Raw genomic sequence first — 20,055 nt, 5'->3', positions numbered from 1 at the left:
AGAAGGGAAATGACACCCCCTTATTATCCCATCCCCGAGGCTCCGCCCCCTCACTGACACGTCCAATCACACACGGGAGTCCCAGACTGGCACACGTTTTCTCCAATCACTACAGAAAAAGCCCTCGGAGATTGACAGGAGCATCGACCAATCATCATCTGCATCCCCGCTCTGAGGCTTTTGTGTGTGTGTGTGCGTGTGTGTGTATTTTACCCCCCCCTCGGGATTTCCGGTTTCTGAGGTAATCTACCGGAAGTGCCTGCTTCGTATCACTCTCCGCGTGTCCTGCAGTGGGAAGACTCTTCCGGCCGGCAAGTCTGTCCTCAGCATGTCCACGCGGAGGGCTCCGGGGGATAAACAGGGAGACGGTGACCGCCACGATCCTTCCGGGGACCTCCGTAGCGTCCTGGTCACCAGCGTGCTCAACCTCGAGCCGCTAGATGAGGATCTCTTCAGGTAGCCGGCTGCACCCCTTCTTTCAGTACACAGAAGACCGCTGCCGCCTCCCCGTCACTCCCAGTTCTGGCCACAGGGGTTCTGTGCAATTGCAATTAGGAGGACACTTGTCCCTGACGCCTGTCCTTGCTGGAGATCTGGGCGAATAAAGTGGCAACCTGGCAGAGCCCTTCCCGAGAGGACAGCGTTTTGCCCGAGGGGACATTGCCTTCCCATGCCCCAGCACGTTTGATGGCCCTCCCCTCATCCGGGTCTCTTTCCTTCCCTGTATCCCTGAAATTGGTGAGTGCAGCAGGCCATTCCAACAGTCCTGACCTCCACAGCTCGAGTACTGTTCTTATGGAGGCTGCCCTACTTTAATGTCCCTTCCACCCAAGGGATGGCAGCTTCCTGGCCCGGGGTTGCTGTTGGCAGTGTATTGTACTGCGAAATGATTAGCTCAGGTAGTGGACGGCTTCGTCAGGGCGCAGGCTTCAGTGCTGCTTTCCCCAGGGCTGGTAGTGCACACCTTTAATCCAAGCAATCCGGAGACAAAGGTAGGAGGGTCACTGAATTCTGGGCCATCCTGAGACTACATAGTGAATTCCAGGTCAGCCTGGGCTACAGTGAGACCCTACCTCGAAAAACCATAAAAAAAAAGGAAGATCCTTTATTATGCTTATCTGAAATTCACAAAAGCTTTGTCATAAAGGCTGTGAAGTTTTACTTTTTGGTCTAGGGTTGTGAAATTGTATGCAGAGTAATGTAAGAAATTTTGTCTAAGGACAGATTCCATGGATTTCACCAGATTCTTAAAAGGATCCCACATCCAGGTATGGTGGTACACACCTTTGATCCCAGCGCTCAGGAGGCAGAGGTTGGAGGATTGCTGAGTTTGAGGCCACCCTGAAACTACGTAGTCAATTCTAGGTTAGCCTGGACTAACAGCAAGATACTACCTCGAAAAACAACAAAACAAAAGGATCCTAAACCCCAATGAGGTTAAAAGACTCTACACTTGAGGCTCATAGAACTCAGAGCAGCCCTCAAGTCTTTTCCTCCTCTCCCCACAGAGGAAGGCATTACTGGGTGCCCACCACCCAGCGGCTCTTTGGTGGTCAGATCGTGGGCCAAGCCCTGGTGGCGGCTGCCAAGTCTGTGAGTGAAGAAGTCCACGTGCACTCCCTGCATTGCTACTTTGTTCGGGCAGGTAAACCCCATACCCTGGCCCTTTGCTCCCAACCAACCCTGGTCCCTGGTCACTTCTTCCTGACTTTGGGAGCTGATTGAAGACAAAGGGGAAGAGGAGAGGATCAGAAAAGGATAGCAGAGGGGAAGACCCCCCTTCCCCCAGCAGTGCCTAGGGATGGGGATGTACCTCAGCTAACAGCATAAAAGAAAAAAAAGCCAGATATGGTAGTGCATGCCTTTAATCCCAGCACTCAGGCAGAGGTAGGAGGATCACATGAGTTCAAGACTACCCTGAGACTACATAGTGAATTCCAAGTCACCCTGGGCAAGAGGCGAGACCCTACCTTGGGAAAAAAAAATCTTACTAGGGTATGGTGGCACACGCCTTTAATTCCAGCTCTCAGGAAGCTCAGGAGGATCACTGAGTTCATGGACAGCCTAGGAACACACAGTGAATTCCAGGTCAGCCTGAGCTACTGCAAGACCCTACCTTGAAAAAACCCAAACAAATAAAAGTAGAAAAATACATAGACATTTATTTTACCTCTCCTCTACTAGGGCACATGCCCCTGATTTTAAGGGCCACTTTCTGTATATGCTCTCCAACAGTTGGAAGGCTGAGGTAGGAGAATCATCATGAGTTCAAGGCCAGCCTGGGCTATATAGTAAGTTCCACATCAGTCTGGGCTACTGTAAGACTCTCCCTCAAAAGCAAAAAAGTAAATGTTGGGAGCAGAGATGTAGCTCAGTGGATAGAGTGCTTGCCTAGCACACATGAAGCCATGGGTTCCATCCTCAGCACCACATAAACCAGGTGCAATGGTGCACACCTATAATCCTAGCACTTTGGATGTAAAGGCCGGAGGATCAGAAGGTTAAGGTCACCTTCGGTTATGTTGTGAGCTCAAAGCTAGTCTGGGATATATGAGAACTAAAGAGAGGAGAGTAAGAGAATACATTGGGAAGAACATTGGGAGCACAGGGTGTGGCTTAGTGATAAAGCTGTTACCTTGCCTGGGTTCCTAAACAAAACATAAGTGGGATTTCTCCCTTTATTTTCCAAATAGAAAAGTGGTAATATGGGGCTGGCGAGATAGCAGCTAAAGGCACTTGTCTGCTGGTCTGGCTTAAATTTCCAAATCACCTGCATAAAGCCAGATGCACCAAGTGGCACAAGTGACTGGCGTTCCTTTGCAAGATGCTATGGTGCACTCATATACACACACTCACATGTTTGCCTCATAAGTTTAACATTTCTTTGCAGTGGCAAGAGGCCCTGTCATACCTGTACATGCATAGCAAACCAAAACACAGGCAGGTTGTCTCTCACTGAGACATATATATTGGAAGAATCTCAATGTAAAAAGGCTAGCACTAAGCCTGGCATGGTGGGGCATGCCTTTTATCCCAGCACTCCCTAGGCAGAAGTAGGGGAGGATCGCCAAGAGTTCAAGGCCACCGTAAGAATTCAGAGTGTATTCTAGGTCAGCCTGAGCTAGAATGAGACCCCACCTTGAAAAAAACAATAAAAACAAACAAAAATATATAAATATTTATTTATTTAAACAGGGCATGGTGCCATACGCCTTTAATCCCAGCACTTAGGAGGCCTAGGTAAGAGGATTGGTTCAAGGCCACCCTGAGACCATAGAATGAATTCCTTGTCAGCCTAGGCTACAGCAAGACCCTACCTTGAAAAAAAAATTATTTTACATATGTATGTGTTTATATGGGCACACCAGGGCTTAAAAAAAAAAACCAAAAGCTATTTGCAAACAGAATGGGGGCACTAGGGCCTCTTGCAGCTACAGACAAACGTGAGACACACGTGCCACTATGTGCATCTAGCTTTACAAGGGTAATCAAACACAGGCTGTTAGGGTTTGCAAGCAAGCGCCTGTAACCACTGACCCATCTCTCCAGCCCCACCAGGGCTTCTAGCTTCTACAAACAGACATGGAGCACCACTTTCTGTGTCTGGCTTTCTATGGGTACTGGGGAATTGAACCCAGGTCAGCAGGGTTTACAAACAAGTGCCTTTAGCTGCTGAGCTGTTTCCCCAGTCTCAGGTGTTATATTCTTTCCTCCGCCTATTCCAAGATGTGCCCTGAGCTTTGGAGGGGGTGAACAGATGTCCTGTTTAAGGCTGAGCATACTATAACCACTTGTTCTCAGTATGTTAGTTAGATTGTGTCTCTGCATGAGGCTCTGCCCTGGGGGAGGGGGGGCAGGTGTGGTGCACGCCTTTAATCCCAGTACTCAAGAGGGGGGCCAGAGGCAGAAGGATTGATATCAATTCAAGGCCACTCTGAGGCTACTACAATGTGAATTCCAGGTCAGCCTGGGCTAGAGTAAGACCCTACCTCGAAAAACCAAAAAAAAAAAAAAAAAAAGGAAATGCTGGGCTGGAGAGATGGCTTAGCAGTTAAGCGCTTGCCTGTGAAGTCTAAGAACCCCAGTTCGAGGCTCGATTCTCCAGGACCTATGTTAGCCCGATGCACAAGGGGGCGCATATGTCTGGAGTTCGTTTGCAGTGGCTGGAAGCCCTGGCGCGCCCATTCTCTCTCTGTCACTCTCAAATAAATAAATAAAAATGAACAAAAAATTTTTTTTAAAAAAAGGAAAAGCTTCTCTGATGGAGTCTAACAGCAAGGCCAATTTATGGGTCTACATAAATACTTACAAAGTAGTTTGTCAACATGTCCATTTAGCATACCAGTAGTTATAGGCTGCCCTGTAGGGCCTATGACCTCTCAGCCATTGCTTTTTATTTTTTATTCATTTATTAGAGTCAGGGAGAGAGTGAGAATGGGTGTGCCAGGGCCTCTAGCCACTGAAAAACTCCAGACTCATGTGCTGCCATGTGTATCTGGCTTATGTGGGCTGTGGAGAATCGAACCTGGGTCCTTAGGCTTCTCAAGTAAGCATCTTAACTGCTAAACCATCTCTCCAGCCCTAGCTATTGCTTTTGACCAGGTTTTCAGTGCCAGGCATGAATTCCCTCTGGTGAAGCAGACCTTAAATCTAGTCAGAAAGTGACTTGTTACTCTCATAACAATCATGCACTAAAAGAGCTTAATTGACTTTAGTATTAACTCCAGAATCAAACAATACTTCATTCAATAAAAACAGTTAAGTGCCGGGCATGGTGGCGCACGACTTTAATTCCAGCACTCGGGAGGCAGAGGTAGGAGGATGGCTGTGAGTTCGAGGCCACCCTCAGACTACGTAGTAAATTCCAGGTCAGCCTGAGCTAGAGTGAGACCCTGCCTTGAAAAACCAAAAATGAAAAACAGTTAAGTGTTCCAGTGAGCCAAGACGAAGAAAGTAATTTTTTAAAAAAATATATTTTACTTGAGAGAGAAAAAGAGACAGTAAGAGAGGGAGAGAATGGGCTCACCAGGGCATCTAGCCACTGCAAATGAACTCCAGAAGCATGCACCCCTTTATGTATCTGGCTTACATGGGTCCTAGAGATTCGAACCAGGATCCTTTGGCTTTGCAGGCGAACACCTTAACCATTAAGCCATTTCTCCAGCCTGGAAGGTGATTTTATTTTTTTCCTATGTAGGGTCTCTCTCTAACCCAGACTGACCTGGAAGTTATGGTGATCCTCCTACCTCAGCCTCCTGAGTGCTACTGCTGGGGTTAAAGTTGTTTGCCATCATGCCCTGCTTACATGAAATTTTTAGATTTTTTTCGAGGTATGGTTGTGTCAGGAGTTTTGGTGCTCCTTGCCAGTGCTACCAAACCAATAAATTTAGCATATCCCCAGATTCTTATATGAATTTAAAGAACTAAATCCAGCCTGGCATGGTGGTGCATGCCTTTGATCCCACTCAGGAAGCAGAGGTAGAAGGATCTCCGTGAGCTCAAAGACACCCTGAGACTGTATAGTGAATTCTGGGGCAGCAAGACCCTACCTCGAAAAACAAAAAAAAATTAAATCCAAAGACCAAACAGCAACACTTAAGAAACATTAGGTTAAGAGAAGGAAGGAGGAGAAACAGAGAGCTCCTGCCACACAGAAGGCAGAAGGGGATAGAGAGCCCACGTGGGAGGAGTCAGGGTCCCCTCCCCCATCTTGGCCCAGCAGGGACAAGATGAGGGGGGTTTACCAGAGTAGGGACCTGGAAGTTCAGGAGAGGTTAAAAAAAAAAAAAAAAAAAAGCCAAAAAGAGGCCTGCCCACCCACTAAGCATTCATTTATAATCTACCCTCAGACACAGGAGAGTCTAGAGAGAGCTGATTGATCTGGGCTCAGGAGGCTGGGTCAGGAAGAGATAGCACACCTGAGAAGGAAGTAAGAGAGCTGATTGGATGAGATTGGATCAGATGCTGACGTCTGGTTCTGCTGGAGTGAGCTGGCAGTGTTCCAGCTGTGTGTCGTCCCCTAACTGGCTACCCAACTAGTTCCCCTTCAGGGTCTCACAGCCCAGGCGGACTGGGCACTCATTCTGTAGTCTCAGGCTGGCCTCAAACTCACAGTGGTCTGTGTACTTTTGCCTCCCGAGTGCTGGGATTAAAGGTGTGCACCACCATGCCTGTCAAGAATTCTTTTTTTGTTGTTTATTTTTATTTATTTATTTTAGGGTGACAGCAGAGAGAGAAAGAGGCAGAGAGAGAGAGAAAATGGGTGCACCAGGGTCTCCAGCCACTGCAAATGAACTCTAGATGCACGTGCCCTCTTGTGCATCTGGCTTATGTGGGTCCTGGGGCCTCAAACTGGGGTCCTTAGGTCCCAGAGGCAAGTACTTAACCGCTAAGCTATCTCTCCAACCCCATGAATTTTTTTCTTAATAGTCGTAAAAGAAAAGTCATAATCAAGGCAGTTTTTATATCCATTGGTAGAAACATCAAATAGGTGGAGGTGGGTTACAGCAAAGGTGGGAAATTAGTGTAGGTTTGAGATGTTATCTGATGACATTCTTGGCTTTTAGATTGTTGAAGTTAGTAGTCTGTTCATTTAGTACATTCAAAAGGTTTTACACACAGACTTTTCCATAAAAGAAAAGACTTTTTCACATAAAAAAAGTTTACACAATAGTTGAAAGGATATTAGATCAGACACAAGTGGGGACTGAATGGCAGGTTACTAAGAAGGATGAAGATAGCCCAAAATAATTTGGGTCTGGATCTGCAACATTCCAACTCTTCACAATGCTAAGTTGTGTACCCCCCCCCCCATCTTGCTGTAGTCCAGGCTGTCCTGGAATTCACTATGTAGCCTCAAGGTGGCCCCAAACTCACAGCGATCCTCATACCTCTGCAGTGAGGTAGGGTCTCACTTTATTCACAGCTATCAGACCACTGAGTACTGATATTAAAGGTGTGTGCCACTACACCTGGCTTCCTAGCATCTTTTATGTATAATAATGCAAGCTGTGTATTTGAGGCCAGCCTAGTCTATATGGGGAAGCTCTTATCTCAAAAAGTAAAAAATGGAGCTATGCAGATATCTCAGCAGTTAAAGGTACTTGCTTGAAAGCCAACCAACCAGTCTGATTTCTCACTACCCACATAAAGACAGACACAAAGTGGCACATTTGTCTATAATCCAAATATGCCTGTGGCAATGGGTAGGCAAAGCCAAGAGAATCCTGAAGCTCTTGGGCCAGCTAAATTGGGCCATCCAGCCACAAAAACAAGGGAGACCCTGTCTCAAAAAGACAGTACTGAGCCTAAGGAAAAGGGAAGAAGTTTATTGCAGGGCAAAGATACACACTCAAGAATTGTGGGCTGTTTTTGTTGTTGTTTTTTGAGGTAGGGTCTCATTCTAGCCCAGGCTGACCTGGAATTCACTATGGAGTCTCAGGGTGACCTTGAACTCACAGCGATCCTCCTACCTCTGCCTGCCGAGTGCTGGAATTAAAGGCATGTGCCCCCATGCCCGGCAAGAACTGTGTACTTCTAAAGAGAGTTAGTTGCCTTGCCGGGCATGGGGGCATACACCTTTAATCCCAGCACTTGGGAGGCAGAGGTAGGAGGATCTCCAAGAGTTCAAAGCTACCCTGAAAAACTACATAGTGAATTCCAGGTCATCCTGGACTAGAGTGAGACCCTGCCTCAACAAAACAAAATAAGCTGGGCGTGGTGGTGCACGGCTTTAATCCCAGTACTTGGGAGGCAGAGGTAGGAGGATCGCTGTGAGTTTGAGGTCACCCTGAGACTCCATAGTGAATTCCAGGTCAGCCTAGGCTAGAGTGAGACCCTACCTCGAAAAACAAAAACAAAAATCAAAACCAAAACCCCAAAATAATAATAATGAAAAATGAAATAAATTAAAAAATTAAAAAGCAAAGAAAAAAATGATGGGGCTGGAGAGATGGCTTAGTGGTTAAGGCACTTGCCTGCAAACCCTAAGGACCCAGGTTTGATTCTCCAGGTCCCATATAAGCCAGATGCACAAGGTGGCACATGTTTCTGGAGTTCGTTTGTAGTAGCTAGAGGCATTGGTGCACCCATTTTCTTTCTCTCTCTCTCTAATAAATAAAAATAAATTTAAAAAGGAACAGAATGAGAGAACAGAAGTGATGATGGCAAGGCCCGTGGGCTTACTCAGGTTCACTATGTCCCTTGTTCCCATTGCAGGGGACCCAAAGGTGCCAGTGTTGTACCATGTGGAGCGAACACGAACAGGGGCTAGCTTCTCAGTGCGCTCTGTGAAGGCCGTGCAGCATGGCAAGCCCATCTTCATCTTCCAGGCTTCCTTCCAACAGATGCAGCCCAGCCCTCTACAGCACCAGTTTTCCATGCCTGTTGTACCGCCACCAGAAGAGCTGCTGGACCACGAAACTCTCATTGACCAATATTTAAGGTGAGTAGAGGAGGTGGCTTTTTTATTGTTGGGTGTGGTGGCACATACCTTTAATCCCAGCACTCGGGAGACAGAGGTAGGAGGATCGCTGTGAGTTTGAGGCTACCCTGAGACTACATAGTGAATTCCAGGTCAGCCTGGGCCAGAGTGAGACCTTACTTCAAAAAAAAAAAAAAAAAGTTATTTGTATGTGTTGTGTGTGTGTGTGTGTCTGGCTTTATATGTATGGCTGGGGAACTGACTCAGGCCAGCAGGCTTTGTAAGCAAGCACCTTTAACCATTGAGCCATCTCCCTGGGCAGTGTTTTTTCTGTTTTAAAATTATTTATTTATTTGCAAGCAATAAGTAAATAAGAGAGACAGAGAGAGAAAATGGGCATGGCAGGGCCTCCTGCCACTGCAAACAAACTCTAGACACAGGCAACACTTTGTGTATCTGGCTTATGCGGGCATTTGGGAATCAAACCTGAGCTGTCAGGCCCTACAAGCAAGCACCTTTATTTACTAAGCCATCTTTTAAGGCCCTCTTTATTTATTTTTTTATTAATATATGTGCATGTTCATGTGTGTGGGTGCATGTTGGTGAGTATGCACATGTGTGGAGGCCAGCAGACAACCTTGAAGTTCATCCTCATAACTGCTATCCACCTCCTTTGAGAAAGTATATATATGTATATTTTTTTCTTTTTTTAAAGATTTTACTTATTAGAAAGTAGAATGATTGAGATGGGGAGGTAATATGATGGAGAATGGAATTTCAAAGGGGAAAGTGGGCTGGAGAGATGGCTTAGCGGTTAAGCTCTTGCCTGTGAAGCCTGAGGACCCCAGTTTGAGGCTTGATTCCCCAGGACCCACGTAGCCAGATGCACAAGGGGGCGCACGCGTCTGGAGTTCGTTTGCAGTGGCTGGAAGCCCTGGTGTGCCCAATCTCTCTCTGTCTCTTTCCCTCTCTCTCTGTCACTGTCAAATAAATAAATAAAAATGAAAAAAAAGGGGGGGGAGTGTGGGGGGGAGGGTATTACCACGGGATATTTTTTATAATCATGGAAAATGTTAATAAAAATTGTGTAAAGATAAAATAAAAGATTTTACTTATTAGAGACAGAGAGAGGGAGAAAGTGAGTGAGTGAGAATGGGCACACCAGGACTCTAGCCACTGCAAATGAACTCCAGATGCATGCACCACCATGTGCATCTGGCTTACATGGGACCTGGAGAATTAAACTGGGGTCCTGAGGCTTCATAGGCATGTGCCTTAACTGCTAAGCCATCTCTCCAGCCTAGCATTTCTTTTTTTCTTTCTTTCTTTCTTTCTTTCTTTCTTTCTTTCTTTCTTTCTTTCTTTCTTTCTTTCTTTCTTTTTAATCAAGGCAGGGTCTTTCTTTAGTCCAGGTAGATCTGAAACTCACTCTGTATTCCCAGAATGGCCTTGAACTCACAGCGATTGAGACAAGGATCGCTTATTGGGCTGGAACACACTAATTAGCTTAGCTTGGTTGGCCAGTGAACTCAAGGATCCTACCAGATGTCTCTGCTTCCCTAGTGTTGGGGTTACAAGTATGCAATGTTGGTCCAGGATCTTACATGAGTACCAGGGACTAAAGGCAAGCACTTCACTGACTGAATTATCTCCCCAGCCCTTTATTGATTTTCAAATTTCTTTATTTTTTAAATATTTTATTCGTTTATTTATCTGAGAAAGAATGAGCCCTTCAGGGCCTCTAGCCACTGCAAATGAACTCAGATGCATGCACCATCTTGTGTATCTGGCTTTAACTGGGTACTGGGGAATTGAACTTGGGTCCTTTGGCTTTGCTGGCAAGCATCTTAACCACTGAGCCATCTCTCTAGCCCTGTTTATTTATTTTGGTTTTTCAAGATAAGGTCTTACTCTAGCTCAGGCTGACCTGGATTTCACTGTGTAGTCTCAGGGTGGCCTCAAACTCATGGTGATCCTCCTACTTCTGCCTCCTGAGTGCTGGGATTAAAGGTGTGCGTACTAAACTGGCTCTCTTTTTTATTTTTTATGTAATCAAATCTAGGGCCAGGCAGTGTTGTACCACTAACAAAAATTCTAATCCTTAACCTTTTCTGACTTTGACCTTTAGGTAGAAATATTTATTATGCTCTAATATGTACTTCTGCCTATAAGGCAGATATAGGTGGATTAGTGTGAGTCTGAGACCAGTGTGGGACTACAGAAGGATTTCCAGGTCAGCCTGGGCTAGAGTGAGACCCTACTGTGAAACAAAACAAAAAAGACTGGAACAGTCATTTCCATCTTGCTTGCTCCCCCGCTGTATTATAGGAGAGGTTTTCTGTCTTGTGCTGGGCACTTCAGGAGCCTGAATGGCTGTATGAGTTTGAGCAGGTTTTTTACCCACCCTGAGCCTATACCCTTGTTTCCAAAATGGTGCTAACCATAATGTCTGTGACTGTGAGGAGTAAATGAGACAAGGATGCTTTGTAAATTGTAGTTATGCCACCAAAAGACAAGACTGAGCCCAGGACTTGGTGTGCAATTGAAATACAACAAATGTTTGCTGAAATGAAAGGAATATTTAGCTGTTTGCAGGGCATGATGGCACAAGCTAATCTCAGCACTCAGGAGGCAGAGGTAGGAGGATTGTCACTGAATTTGAGGCCATTCTGAGACTACGTAAGATCAGCCTGTGAGACCCTACCTCAAAAAAAAAACAAAACAGGACTGTGCTGTTAAGACAGCAACTAATCATGAATAGTTATAGTAATTAAAGTGAAACAAAGAATGGGCAATTCTTTCTCTTCACCTCCTTGACAGCTGTGTGTGAGCACCCTGCCACTGGCTTGCACACTAGCCCATCAACTCTGTTCCCAGTAGTCACATGTAGCTAGTGGACAGTGCAGGTGAACATTCACCATACAGAAGGTTCTGCTGGACAGCGTTCTAAAGATGGAGGGGGAATGGCAGAACCTAGGAAGAACCCTAAAGCTTCCTTGGAAGTGGTGCATCCACTAGGGGGCATCGTGCTGCTGCTTAGGGTTAGGTGACTCAGGTGTGACAGGCAGCCTTGTGCTGAATGTTCAGAACTGTGGGACCAGACTGCCCAAGACCAAATCCTGTTTTCTTCACCCTCTGTGTTCATGTTTCAAACGGGGTGGTCGTGAGGAGGAATGAGTGTGGTTGTGTAGTGTTGGCAGTGGTGTATATGCCTTATAGTGTGGTGTGTACTGGCATTGCTGTAAGACATGCCACATCATCATCCCCATTTTGCAGATGGAGAAAATAAACTGAGAGAGACAACTAACTTGCACAAGGCCTGCCACATTTGGGAAGAAAGCTGTGTGGGTCAGGAGCCCCATGGGCAAAAGAGGCAGGATCAGCAGAGGCAGCACAGATGAGAGGCTCCCTCTTCCTTGGGCCTCCCTGCCCCTCTCCCTTTCTTTCAGGGACCCTAACCTCCAAGAGAAGTACCGGGTGGGGCTGAACCGAATTGCTGCTCAGGAGGTACCTATTGAGATCAAGCTGGTCAACCCCCCAGTCCTGAGCCAGCTGCAGAAACTGGAGCCCAAACAGATGTTCTGGGTGCGTGCCCGGGGCTATATTGGTAAGAGCACCCATAGATTGAAGAACACTTCTGTGGTCTAGATCTGTCACTCATTTGCCCCTGTGTCCTTGGGAATGACATTTTGTCTTTCTGTGCGCTTTCCTTATCTTCCTTGTGGGGAATTTGGCTCAGCTTCTCAAGGAATCCCTTAGCCCTTTGCATGGTGCCAAGAGGAGGGTGACTATAATTCCATTGTTGGACCCTTCTGTGGAAGGCAAGACACCATACTGAGGTTCTTAACAAACTCAGCTGCTAACCATAAGATAGCTTCATGCAAATTGGAAAATGCCTTTTCTGGGACCAGGGAGGGGAGACTGGATTTTAGTTCTCACTCATCCTTGTCCTTCCTTTAGTCCCCATTTCCTTTATCTTTTAACACACACACTTTGGTGTCCTTGACATTGACTAGTGTGCCCATCTATGCTTGGCAGCCCCTTTCCCCCACTTCCCTACAGGTCCTGAGCTGGAAAGCCCAGGAGCCCAGGGCTGATGGGGCCGGAACCTGTTGCAGGGGAGGGCGACATCAAGATGCACTGCTGTGTGGCCGCTTATATCTCTGACTACGCCTTCTTGGGCACAGCACTGCTGCCCCACCAGTTGAAGTACAAGGTGCACTTCATGGTCTCGCTGGACCACTCCATGTGGTTCCATGCCCCCTTCCGAGCTGACCACTGGATGCTCTATGAGTGTGAAAGCCCCTGGGCTGGTGAGTGTGGGGCCATGTGGGACACTGACCTAGGGGGTGGCAGGGACCCTGATTTCTTAGGTGGTACTTCCTTCTACTTTCTGGAGATACTGCCCAGGTTACTTTCTCAGTTGCCCCTGTAGGTATTGGCATTGTCTTTAAAAGGACAGGATCTTGACCAGATGTAAGGAGCAATTCAGTTATGTCAGACAGTTCAAGTGCACATGCCACTTCAATTCTATGAACTTGGGAAAATCCTATCCCCTTTCTGAACTTCTAAGTTTATTATTTTTTTTTCTGTATATATATGAGTGGGCATGTAGACGTCAGAGGATAGCTTCCCCTTCGAGATAGGGTATTTTAGCACCACTGCAAACGAACTGGGAACTGCCAGATTGCACATGAAGGCACAGCTAGCTGGCCCATGAGCTTCCTGTGCATTGGAATCACAGATGCATGTTCCACTTTGCATCCAGTTTTATGTGTGTGCTGGGGAATTGAATCTAGGCTGACAGGCTTTGTAAGCAAGTGCCTTTAATTGCTGAGTCATCTCTCCAAACTGCTTCTGGCCTTTTTGGAGACAGGATCTCGTGTAGTAGAGTCTGGCCTTGAACTCCTGATCCTCCTGCCTCCACCTCCCACATGCCATGGTTACCAGTGTGTGTCACCATGCCCAGCTTCTGTTTCCTCATCTAAACAGGTTGGTTCTACTAAAGCTGCAGTCTAAACATGCTAATCCATCAGCCTGCCACCCGAGGGAGATTTACTAAATAGATTTCCATTCTGACTCCAAGATTCTGACTCAGCAGGTCCTGGAAGAGCTTGAGGAAACTGTAATTTTATGAAGCTCCCTAAAAAAATAACAGAGATAAAGAAGCTCTCGAAGTGACTGTGCTGGTAACACAGTTAGGCAGGGCACTTGGTGGTCTCTGAGGGTATCCCTACTCAATATTCTTTGTAGGGGACAGAGAAACCCAGACTCTTGCCCTCCTTTCTAAAGAAATATACATCTTTTTTTCAGGGTGGGAAATGTGACTTAGTGGGTGGAGTGCCTGCCTACCCTTCATAAGCCTGGGTACAACCCCAGCAGTACATAAACAAGGCTTGGTGATTTACACCTGTAATCCCAGCACCTGGGTGGTGGAGGCAGGAGGATCAGAGTTCAAAGTAACCATACATTTTTGTTTTTTCAAGGTAGGGTCTCACTCTAGCCCAGGCTGACCTGGAACTCCTTCTGTAGCTCCAGTCTGGCCTTGAACTCACGACAGTCCTCCTATACCACAATCTCCAAGTGCAAGACCCTACCCCGCAAAACCAAAACAAATCATTGATAAAATTTTACTCAGGCTTGGGGGTGCGGGAGGGTTGCTCAAATGCCAACAACAGTATCACAGTACAAGATTAACATCTTTGAATTAAAACTCCCAGAATCAAGTTTGGCCTGATTCCTGAGCCTCTTTATACTGTAGTGTTATTGTCTGGAAAAGCAAATGATGCCAACATTTGTTGCTGTTAGATCTAAATGAGCGCTGCTATGTGTAAGGAAACCCAGCAGCACTCTTCATGAACATCAGCTTAGCTCAAAACCAGTGAGAGCCAGGAAGGAAAGGAAATGCCTCCAGACCACAGGTCCTCACCCAGCCCTTCTTTCCCTGGTGGTGGTTTTCAGCCAGGAGGGTTTAGCTTGGTTGCCTTTTTTTTCAATGTAGGGGCTTCATGTAGCCCAGGCTAACCTGGAATTCACTATGTAATCTCTGGCTGGCTTTGAACTCACAGTGATCCTTCTACCTCGGCTTCTGAGTGCTGGGATTAAAGGCATGTACCACTAGGTCCGGATGTCTGAGCTGACCTAGAATTCATTCTGTAGTCTCATAGCAATCCTACCACCTCTGCTTCCTGAGTGCTGGGATTAAAGGCGTGTACCACCACACCTAGCTTCGGATGTTTTTTTTTTTTCTTTTTTTTTGAAGTAGGGTCTCACTTTAGCCTAAACTGACCTCCAACTCATGGTGATCCTCCTACTTCACCCTCCCAAGTGCTGGGATTATAGGCATGTACTACCTTTATTAAAGGGACTAATAGAGTTTTCACTAGAGGCCAGAGATAAAGCAGTGTGCTTGGCCAAGCTATTAGACTTATTCTCTGGGCTCCTGTCCTGTGATCTTTTTGAAGGAGTGAGCAGACATGTTAAAGTGCTTTTGAACTAAGGGGTCCTTGGCCCTGCGCCAGACTTGTCACAGGAAGCATTTTCTACTATGCCGAAGGAAAAGACTCTCTCAGGGCTGGAGAGATAGCTTAGCCATGAAGGCACTTGCATACAAAGCCTAAGGACCTAGGTTCAATTCCCCAGTACCCACGTAAGCCAGATGCACAAGGTGGCACATGCATCTGGAGTTTGTTTACAGTGGTTGGAGGCCCAGGTGTGCCCATTCTCTCTTCCTCTCTCTCATAAATGAAGAAAATAAAATATTAAAAAAAAAATAAAAGGTACTCTCATTCTTTTCCTTGCCTACAGGTGGTTCTCGAGGGCTGGTGCATGGGCGACTGTGGCGTCGGGATGGGGTCCTGGCTGTATCCTGTGCCCAGGAGGGCGTGATCCGGTCAAAGCCTAGGGTCTCAAAGAGCAAGCTATAGCCAGAGATGCCAGCTTGGCCTGGGCCTTCAAGGACTTCCTTTCTCCCACCATTTTTGAGGCAGAGAGCTGGGCCTCCTGCCTCTCAGATCCAATAAAGAGAGCTAATACTGGAGTTACTGGCCTTTAATTCCCCTGGGCCAGAATTGCAGTGCTTCCTCTGTCCTGCAACTCCAGGAGCAGCGACTCTAGCAGAGTTCCTGGCACTTCAGTTACACTATGTCACTGGACTGACCTGGCTGTGGTAAGCTGGAGAGACTGTCAGGTTCTATCCTTATACCATCCTAGAGTAACCCAGCCTGTCCTGAGCCTAGCTCACCAAGAGAATTTCCTTTCCTGTCTGCTCCAAATCCCTTGTGGAACTATGACAGGCTCCCAGCACACCCCTGGCTATTTGCCATGTTCTCATAAAGTGCATCAGTACCTTCTGGAGTAGCCCCCACTCCTCAGTGACCCTAAAACAAGTCAAGGGTTACTCCAGCACTTCTTTGATGAGTAGTTCCTTGAGGCTAGGAGGTGGGGTGGGGGTAAGGCCTGCTTCCTGCAAGGCCTGGAGTTGGGCCTCCGACTGGCGTTTGTCCAGACCCAGGCGCCAGGAGAGCCGGATGTGGGCCTCCAGAAAGGGTGCAAGGAAAGGATGTCTCTTGTCTCCCAGCAGCTGCAGGGCCTTTTCACAACATGTCCGGGCCTCCCCAGGGTCCTCCAGCTCTTGGTGGCACACAGCCAGCCCAGCCAAGGTTAGTAGGGGGCGGTCTGGGCCAAAGGGGTTGCCCAGCTGGACCTGTAGCTGCCAGGCATTGGCCCAGAGTGCCACAGCCTCACGATAAAGGCCAGTACAGGTGAGGCTCTGTGCCCGCCGCAGCTCTGGCAGCAGAAAGAAGTCCTGCAGGTCTGGGGCATGGCGTAGCTCAGGTACTGCCTGCAGGTGACCCAAAAACTGTTCGAAGGCTCGACTACGGCGGGCAATGGTTTCTGCAGTAAAGTTCCGACGCAGGCGTTTACGGGGAAAGGAGATGGCAGCCATGAGGCCCCGGAATTGCCGCTGTAGGTTTCGATGCAATCGCTCAAAGTCAGAGTAGCGTCGAGAGATCTGAGCAGGCTGGCGATCTGGTGGCCCTGGGCCCATCACGGCGAAGGTGTAGAGCTGCAGGAAGGGTGGGTGTCAAGGCAGAGGCAAACTGTCAAGGGCCCCCTCTCTCCCTCCCCGCCCCCAGCTGTGCTCCTGAACCTGTTCTCTTTTCCCCGGGACTAAGCCCAGGAGGGTGGGAGCTGTAGGAGAAGTGGCTAGGAACCCACCCCATCTTACCTGAGGCTCCTCTGAAATGACCCCAGGCCAAGGCAGCAGAGAGAAAGAAAGACAAAGTGAGCTTCAGTGTCTGGGGCTGCTGCCACTTTGCTGCCTGTGGGAAGTTCTTCCCAAAGGGCAGTGAGTTCTCATGAGGGCCCTTGGGAAACACTCAGGGCAGAGCTGAACCCTGACCAGTCTCCTGGGCCTCTGAGAGCCAACTTGGAGCTCTGTTCCACTCTGGACACATAACTGCCCCACATCACTGGCCAGGGTCTCTCAAAGCAGACCAAATGACAGGGCTTCAGACAGCACAAGGTATCAAAGACTGACTTGACAGTCGGGACGACTCCTGGTCAGCCTCTCCCTCTGAGAGCTCGGGCAAAGCAGTAACCCTCTTACCTGCCTTAGCTTCAATGAAGAAATTCTGGGGCTAGTTAAGGATTAGTACCTGAAGGTTTTAGGTGGTACTAGAAAGTATTAATTGCAGCATAAGTGGGGTGACACCTGTTTCTTTTTTTTTCCCAGGTAGGGTCTCACAGTAGCTCAGGCTGACCTGGAATTCACTATGGAGTCTCAGGGTGGCCTCAAACTCATGGCTATCCTTGTATCTCTGCCTCCCAACCAGCTGGGATTAAAGGCATGCATCATCGTGCCTGGCTTCCTTTTTATCTTTCTTTTTTTTTTTTTAATTTTATTTATTTATTTATTTTTTATTTATTTTATTTATTTATTTGAGAGCAACAGACATAGAGAGAAAGACAGATAGAGGGAGAGAGAATGGGCGCGCCAGGGCTTCCAGCCACTGCAAACGAACTCCAGATGCGTGCACCCCCTTGTGCATGTGGCTAACGTGGGACCTGGGGAACCGAGCCTCGAACCGGGGTCCTTAGGCTTCACAGGCAAGCACTTAACCGCTAAGCCATCTATCCAGCCCCCCCTTTTTTTTTTTTTTTTTTAAATTTTGGGCTTTTGAGACAGAGCCAAACTTGTGGTCATCCTCCTGCCTCTTCCTTCCAAGTGCTGTAATTACAGGTATGGGCCACCACATATACCACATATGGCTTTATTTTGGAGACCTGGTCTTCTCTTTGCTACCCAGCTGCCCTTCAACTCCAAGGTGCTAGAGATCTTCCTGCTTCAGCCTGCTTTACAGTTAGGACTCCAGGCATGTACTACTGTGCTTTTCCCCCCTAAATTTTCTGACAACAAACTGACACTTCTCTAACTTGTCTCATCTCCAGTTTTAGGAAAGAACCAGAAAGCTAGTATCAGTACAGAACCGTCTTCAATGAACAGTATCTAGGCAGGACCTAATGACTTTCATTATTTTTCCCTCCCCCTTTTTAAAAATTTTATTTTACTTATTTATTTGAGAGTGACAGACAGAGAAAGAGGCAGAGAGAGAGAGAGTGGGTGCTCCAGGGCTTCCAGCCACTGCAAATGAACTCCAGACGTGTGTGCCCCTTTTTGCATCTGGCTAATGTGGGTCCTGGGGAAACGAGCCTTGAACTGGGGTCCTTAGGCTTCACAGGCAAGCGTTTAACACTAAGCCATCTCTCCAGCCCCCTCCCCCCCTTTTTTTTGGTGGTGCTAGAAATGGAACCCAGTGCCTTGGGTGTTATATTACACATACTGTGCCACTGAGCCACATCTGCAGCACCCGCTCCCTGGACTTATTTTTCTGTGATACTGGGGACTGAACCTAAGGCCTTGTCCATGCTAGGCAAGTGCTCTACCACTGAGCATATCCCAATCCAACTTTTTTTTTTTTTTTTGTATTTTCTATTTTGAGACACTGCCTAGGTTGCCTAAACTGGCCTCTAAGTATGTGGCCCATGGGCTGGAGAGATGGGTTAGCAGTCAAGGCATTTGCCTACAAAGCTAAAAGACCCAAGTTTTATTACCCAGAACCCATGTGAGCCAGATGCACAAGGTGGTGCATCTGGAGTTTGCAGCTGCTGGAGACCCTGGCATGCCCATATTCTCTATTTCTCAAAAAAAAAGCAGGGCATGGTGGCGCACGCCTTTAATCCCAGCACTTGGGTGGCAGAGGTAGGAGGCTTGCCATGAGTTCTAGGCCACCCTGAGACTACATAGTGAATTCCAGGTCAGCCTGAGCTAGAGTGAGACCCTCCCTCGAAAAACCAAAAAATTCAAACTAAAACTCAGCTCCCTCCAGACATAAAATGGCCTGGATATCCATGACCTCACAGTGCCTGACACTACCTACACAAGACCATCACAAGAGGAGGCAAAGATCATGACATCAAAATAAAAGACTGATTGAGATGGGGAGGGGATATGATGGAGAATGGAGTTTCAAAGGGGAAAGTGGGAGGAGGGAGGGTATTATCCTGGGATATTTTTTATAATCATGGAAGTTGTTAATAAAAATTTTAAAAAAAAAAAGTATGGTATGAGTACCTGGCTTTCTGTGCTTCAGGTTATAACAAGCAATTTTCCATTTATGTATCAAAAATATTTTTAGCTGGGCATGGTTGTGCACACCCTTAATCCCAGCACCTGGGAGGCTGAGGTAGAATTTCTGTGAGTTTGAGTCCAGCCTAGGATCACAGAAAGTTCCAGGACAGCCAGGCGTGGTGGCACATGCCTTTAATCCCAGCACTCGGGAGGCAGAGGTAGGAGGATCGCCGTGAGTTTGAGGCCACCCTGAGACTATGTAGTGAATTCCAGGTCAGCCTGAGCTAGATTGAGACCCTACCTCAAAAATATAAAATAAAATAAAAATAGGGCTGGAGAGATGGCTTAGCAGTTAAGATGCTTGCCTATGAAGCCAAAGGACCCAGGTTCAATTCCCCAGTACCCACGTAAGCCCACTGCACAAGGTAGCACATACATCTGAAGTTCACTTGCAGTGGCTAAAGACCCTGGCATGCCCATTCTCTCTCTGCCTTTTTCTTTCTCTCTCTCTCAAATAAATGAATAAAAATATTTTTTAAAATACACTTTAAAAATTTAAAGAGACAGAGAAAATATGGGTGTGCCAGCACCTTTTGTCACTGCTAATAAACTGTAGTTGCGGTACCACTTTGTATCTGGGGAACTGAGCCTGGACTGGCAGGCTTGCAACCACTGAGCCACCTCTCCAGTCCCTTACTTTCTCATTTACAGTGTACTTAGTCATCAACAGCACTGTAAGGATGGTGTCCTTATTTCTGTCAGCCAGGGATGCAGGCTCAGAGGGCATCAAGGGCACAGACTTGCTGTATGCCCTCATTCATAGACGGATGCTCTTCACCTTCTGCAGTGACATAGAGTCATGAGTGCCCACTGTGCACTGGAGGTGGCTGGATTTTCCAGACACAAGGGCATAAGATGGCCTTCTTGTCTATGTAACCAGTCACCTTCATTCCTTACCTCCCAGCTGCTGTTTGGTGACTGATCCTTGGTATGTCTTTCC

At 47.3% G+C, this 20,055-nt stretch overlaps 2 protein-coding genes across 3 annotated transcripts in view; one reads left to right on the top strand and one right to left on the bottom strand.

The window, feature by feature from the left end:
• Positions 1-259: 259 nt before the first annotated feature.
• Acot8 (acyl-CoA thioesterase 8) lies at positions 260-15,461 on the top strand. 2 transcript variants are annotated; one of them, XM_004663903.2, is made up of 6 exons: positions 260-456; positions 1,509-1,645; positions 8,218-8,443; positions 11,872-12,029; positions 12,541-12,735; positions 15,230-15,461. In XM_004663903.2, the coding sequence occupies exons 1-6, from the start codon at positions 329-331 to the stop codon at positions 15,346-15,348; spliced, it is 963 nt and encodes a 320-aa protein (XP_004663960.2). In that variant the 5' UTR covers positions 260-328; the 3' UTR covers positions 15,349-15,461. The 2 variants fall into 2 exon arrangements, with proteins under 2 accessions (XP_004663960.2, XP_045011769.1); XM_045155834.1 differs by lacking the exon at positions 1,509-1,645 and having other exon boundaries at positions 311-456.
• The window catches only part of Snx21 (sorting nexin family member 21), an 8,182-nt gene continuing 3,584 nt past the window's right edge, over positions 15,458-20,055 (bottom strand). The window contains exon 3 of the mRNA XM_004663904.3: positions 15,458-16,490. Within this exon, the coding sequence (XP_004663961.1) occupies positions 15,819-16,490 (672 nt within the window). The 3' untranslated portion in view covers positions 15,458-15,818. The remainder of the gene's footprint in view (positions 16,491-20,055) is intronic.

This window comes from Jaculus jaculus, chromosome 8, assembly GCF_020740685.1.
Source record: "Jaculus jaculus isolate mJacJac1 chromosome 8, mJacJac1.mat.Y.cur, whole genome shotgun sequence".
Taxonomy (NCBI): Eukaryota; Metazoa; Chordata; class Mammalia; order Rodentia; family Dipodidae; genus Jaculus; species Jaculus jaculus.
Note: the sequence above shows the minus strand (reverse complement) of the source record. Positions and strands in the feature narration are given on the sequence as shown.

Excerpts from the sequence above, each read along its gene's own strand:
- Acot8 (XM_004663903.2), top strand. The coding sequence starts at position 329 with ATGTCCACGCGGAGGGCTCCGGGGGATAAACAGGGAGACGGTGACCGC. Across the intron at positions 457-1,508 it reads CTAGATGAGGATCTCTTCAG|AGGAAGGCATTACTGGGTGC; the intron begins GTAGCCGGCTGC and ends CTCTCCCCACAG. Across the intron at positions 1,646-8,217 it reads TTGCTACTTTGTTCGGGCAG|GGGACCCAAAGGTGCCAGTG; the intron begins GTAAACCCCATA and ends TTCCCATTGCAG.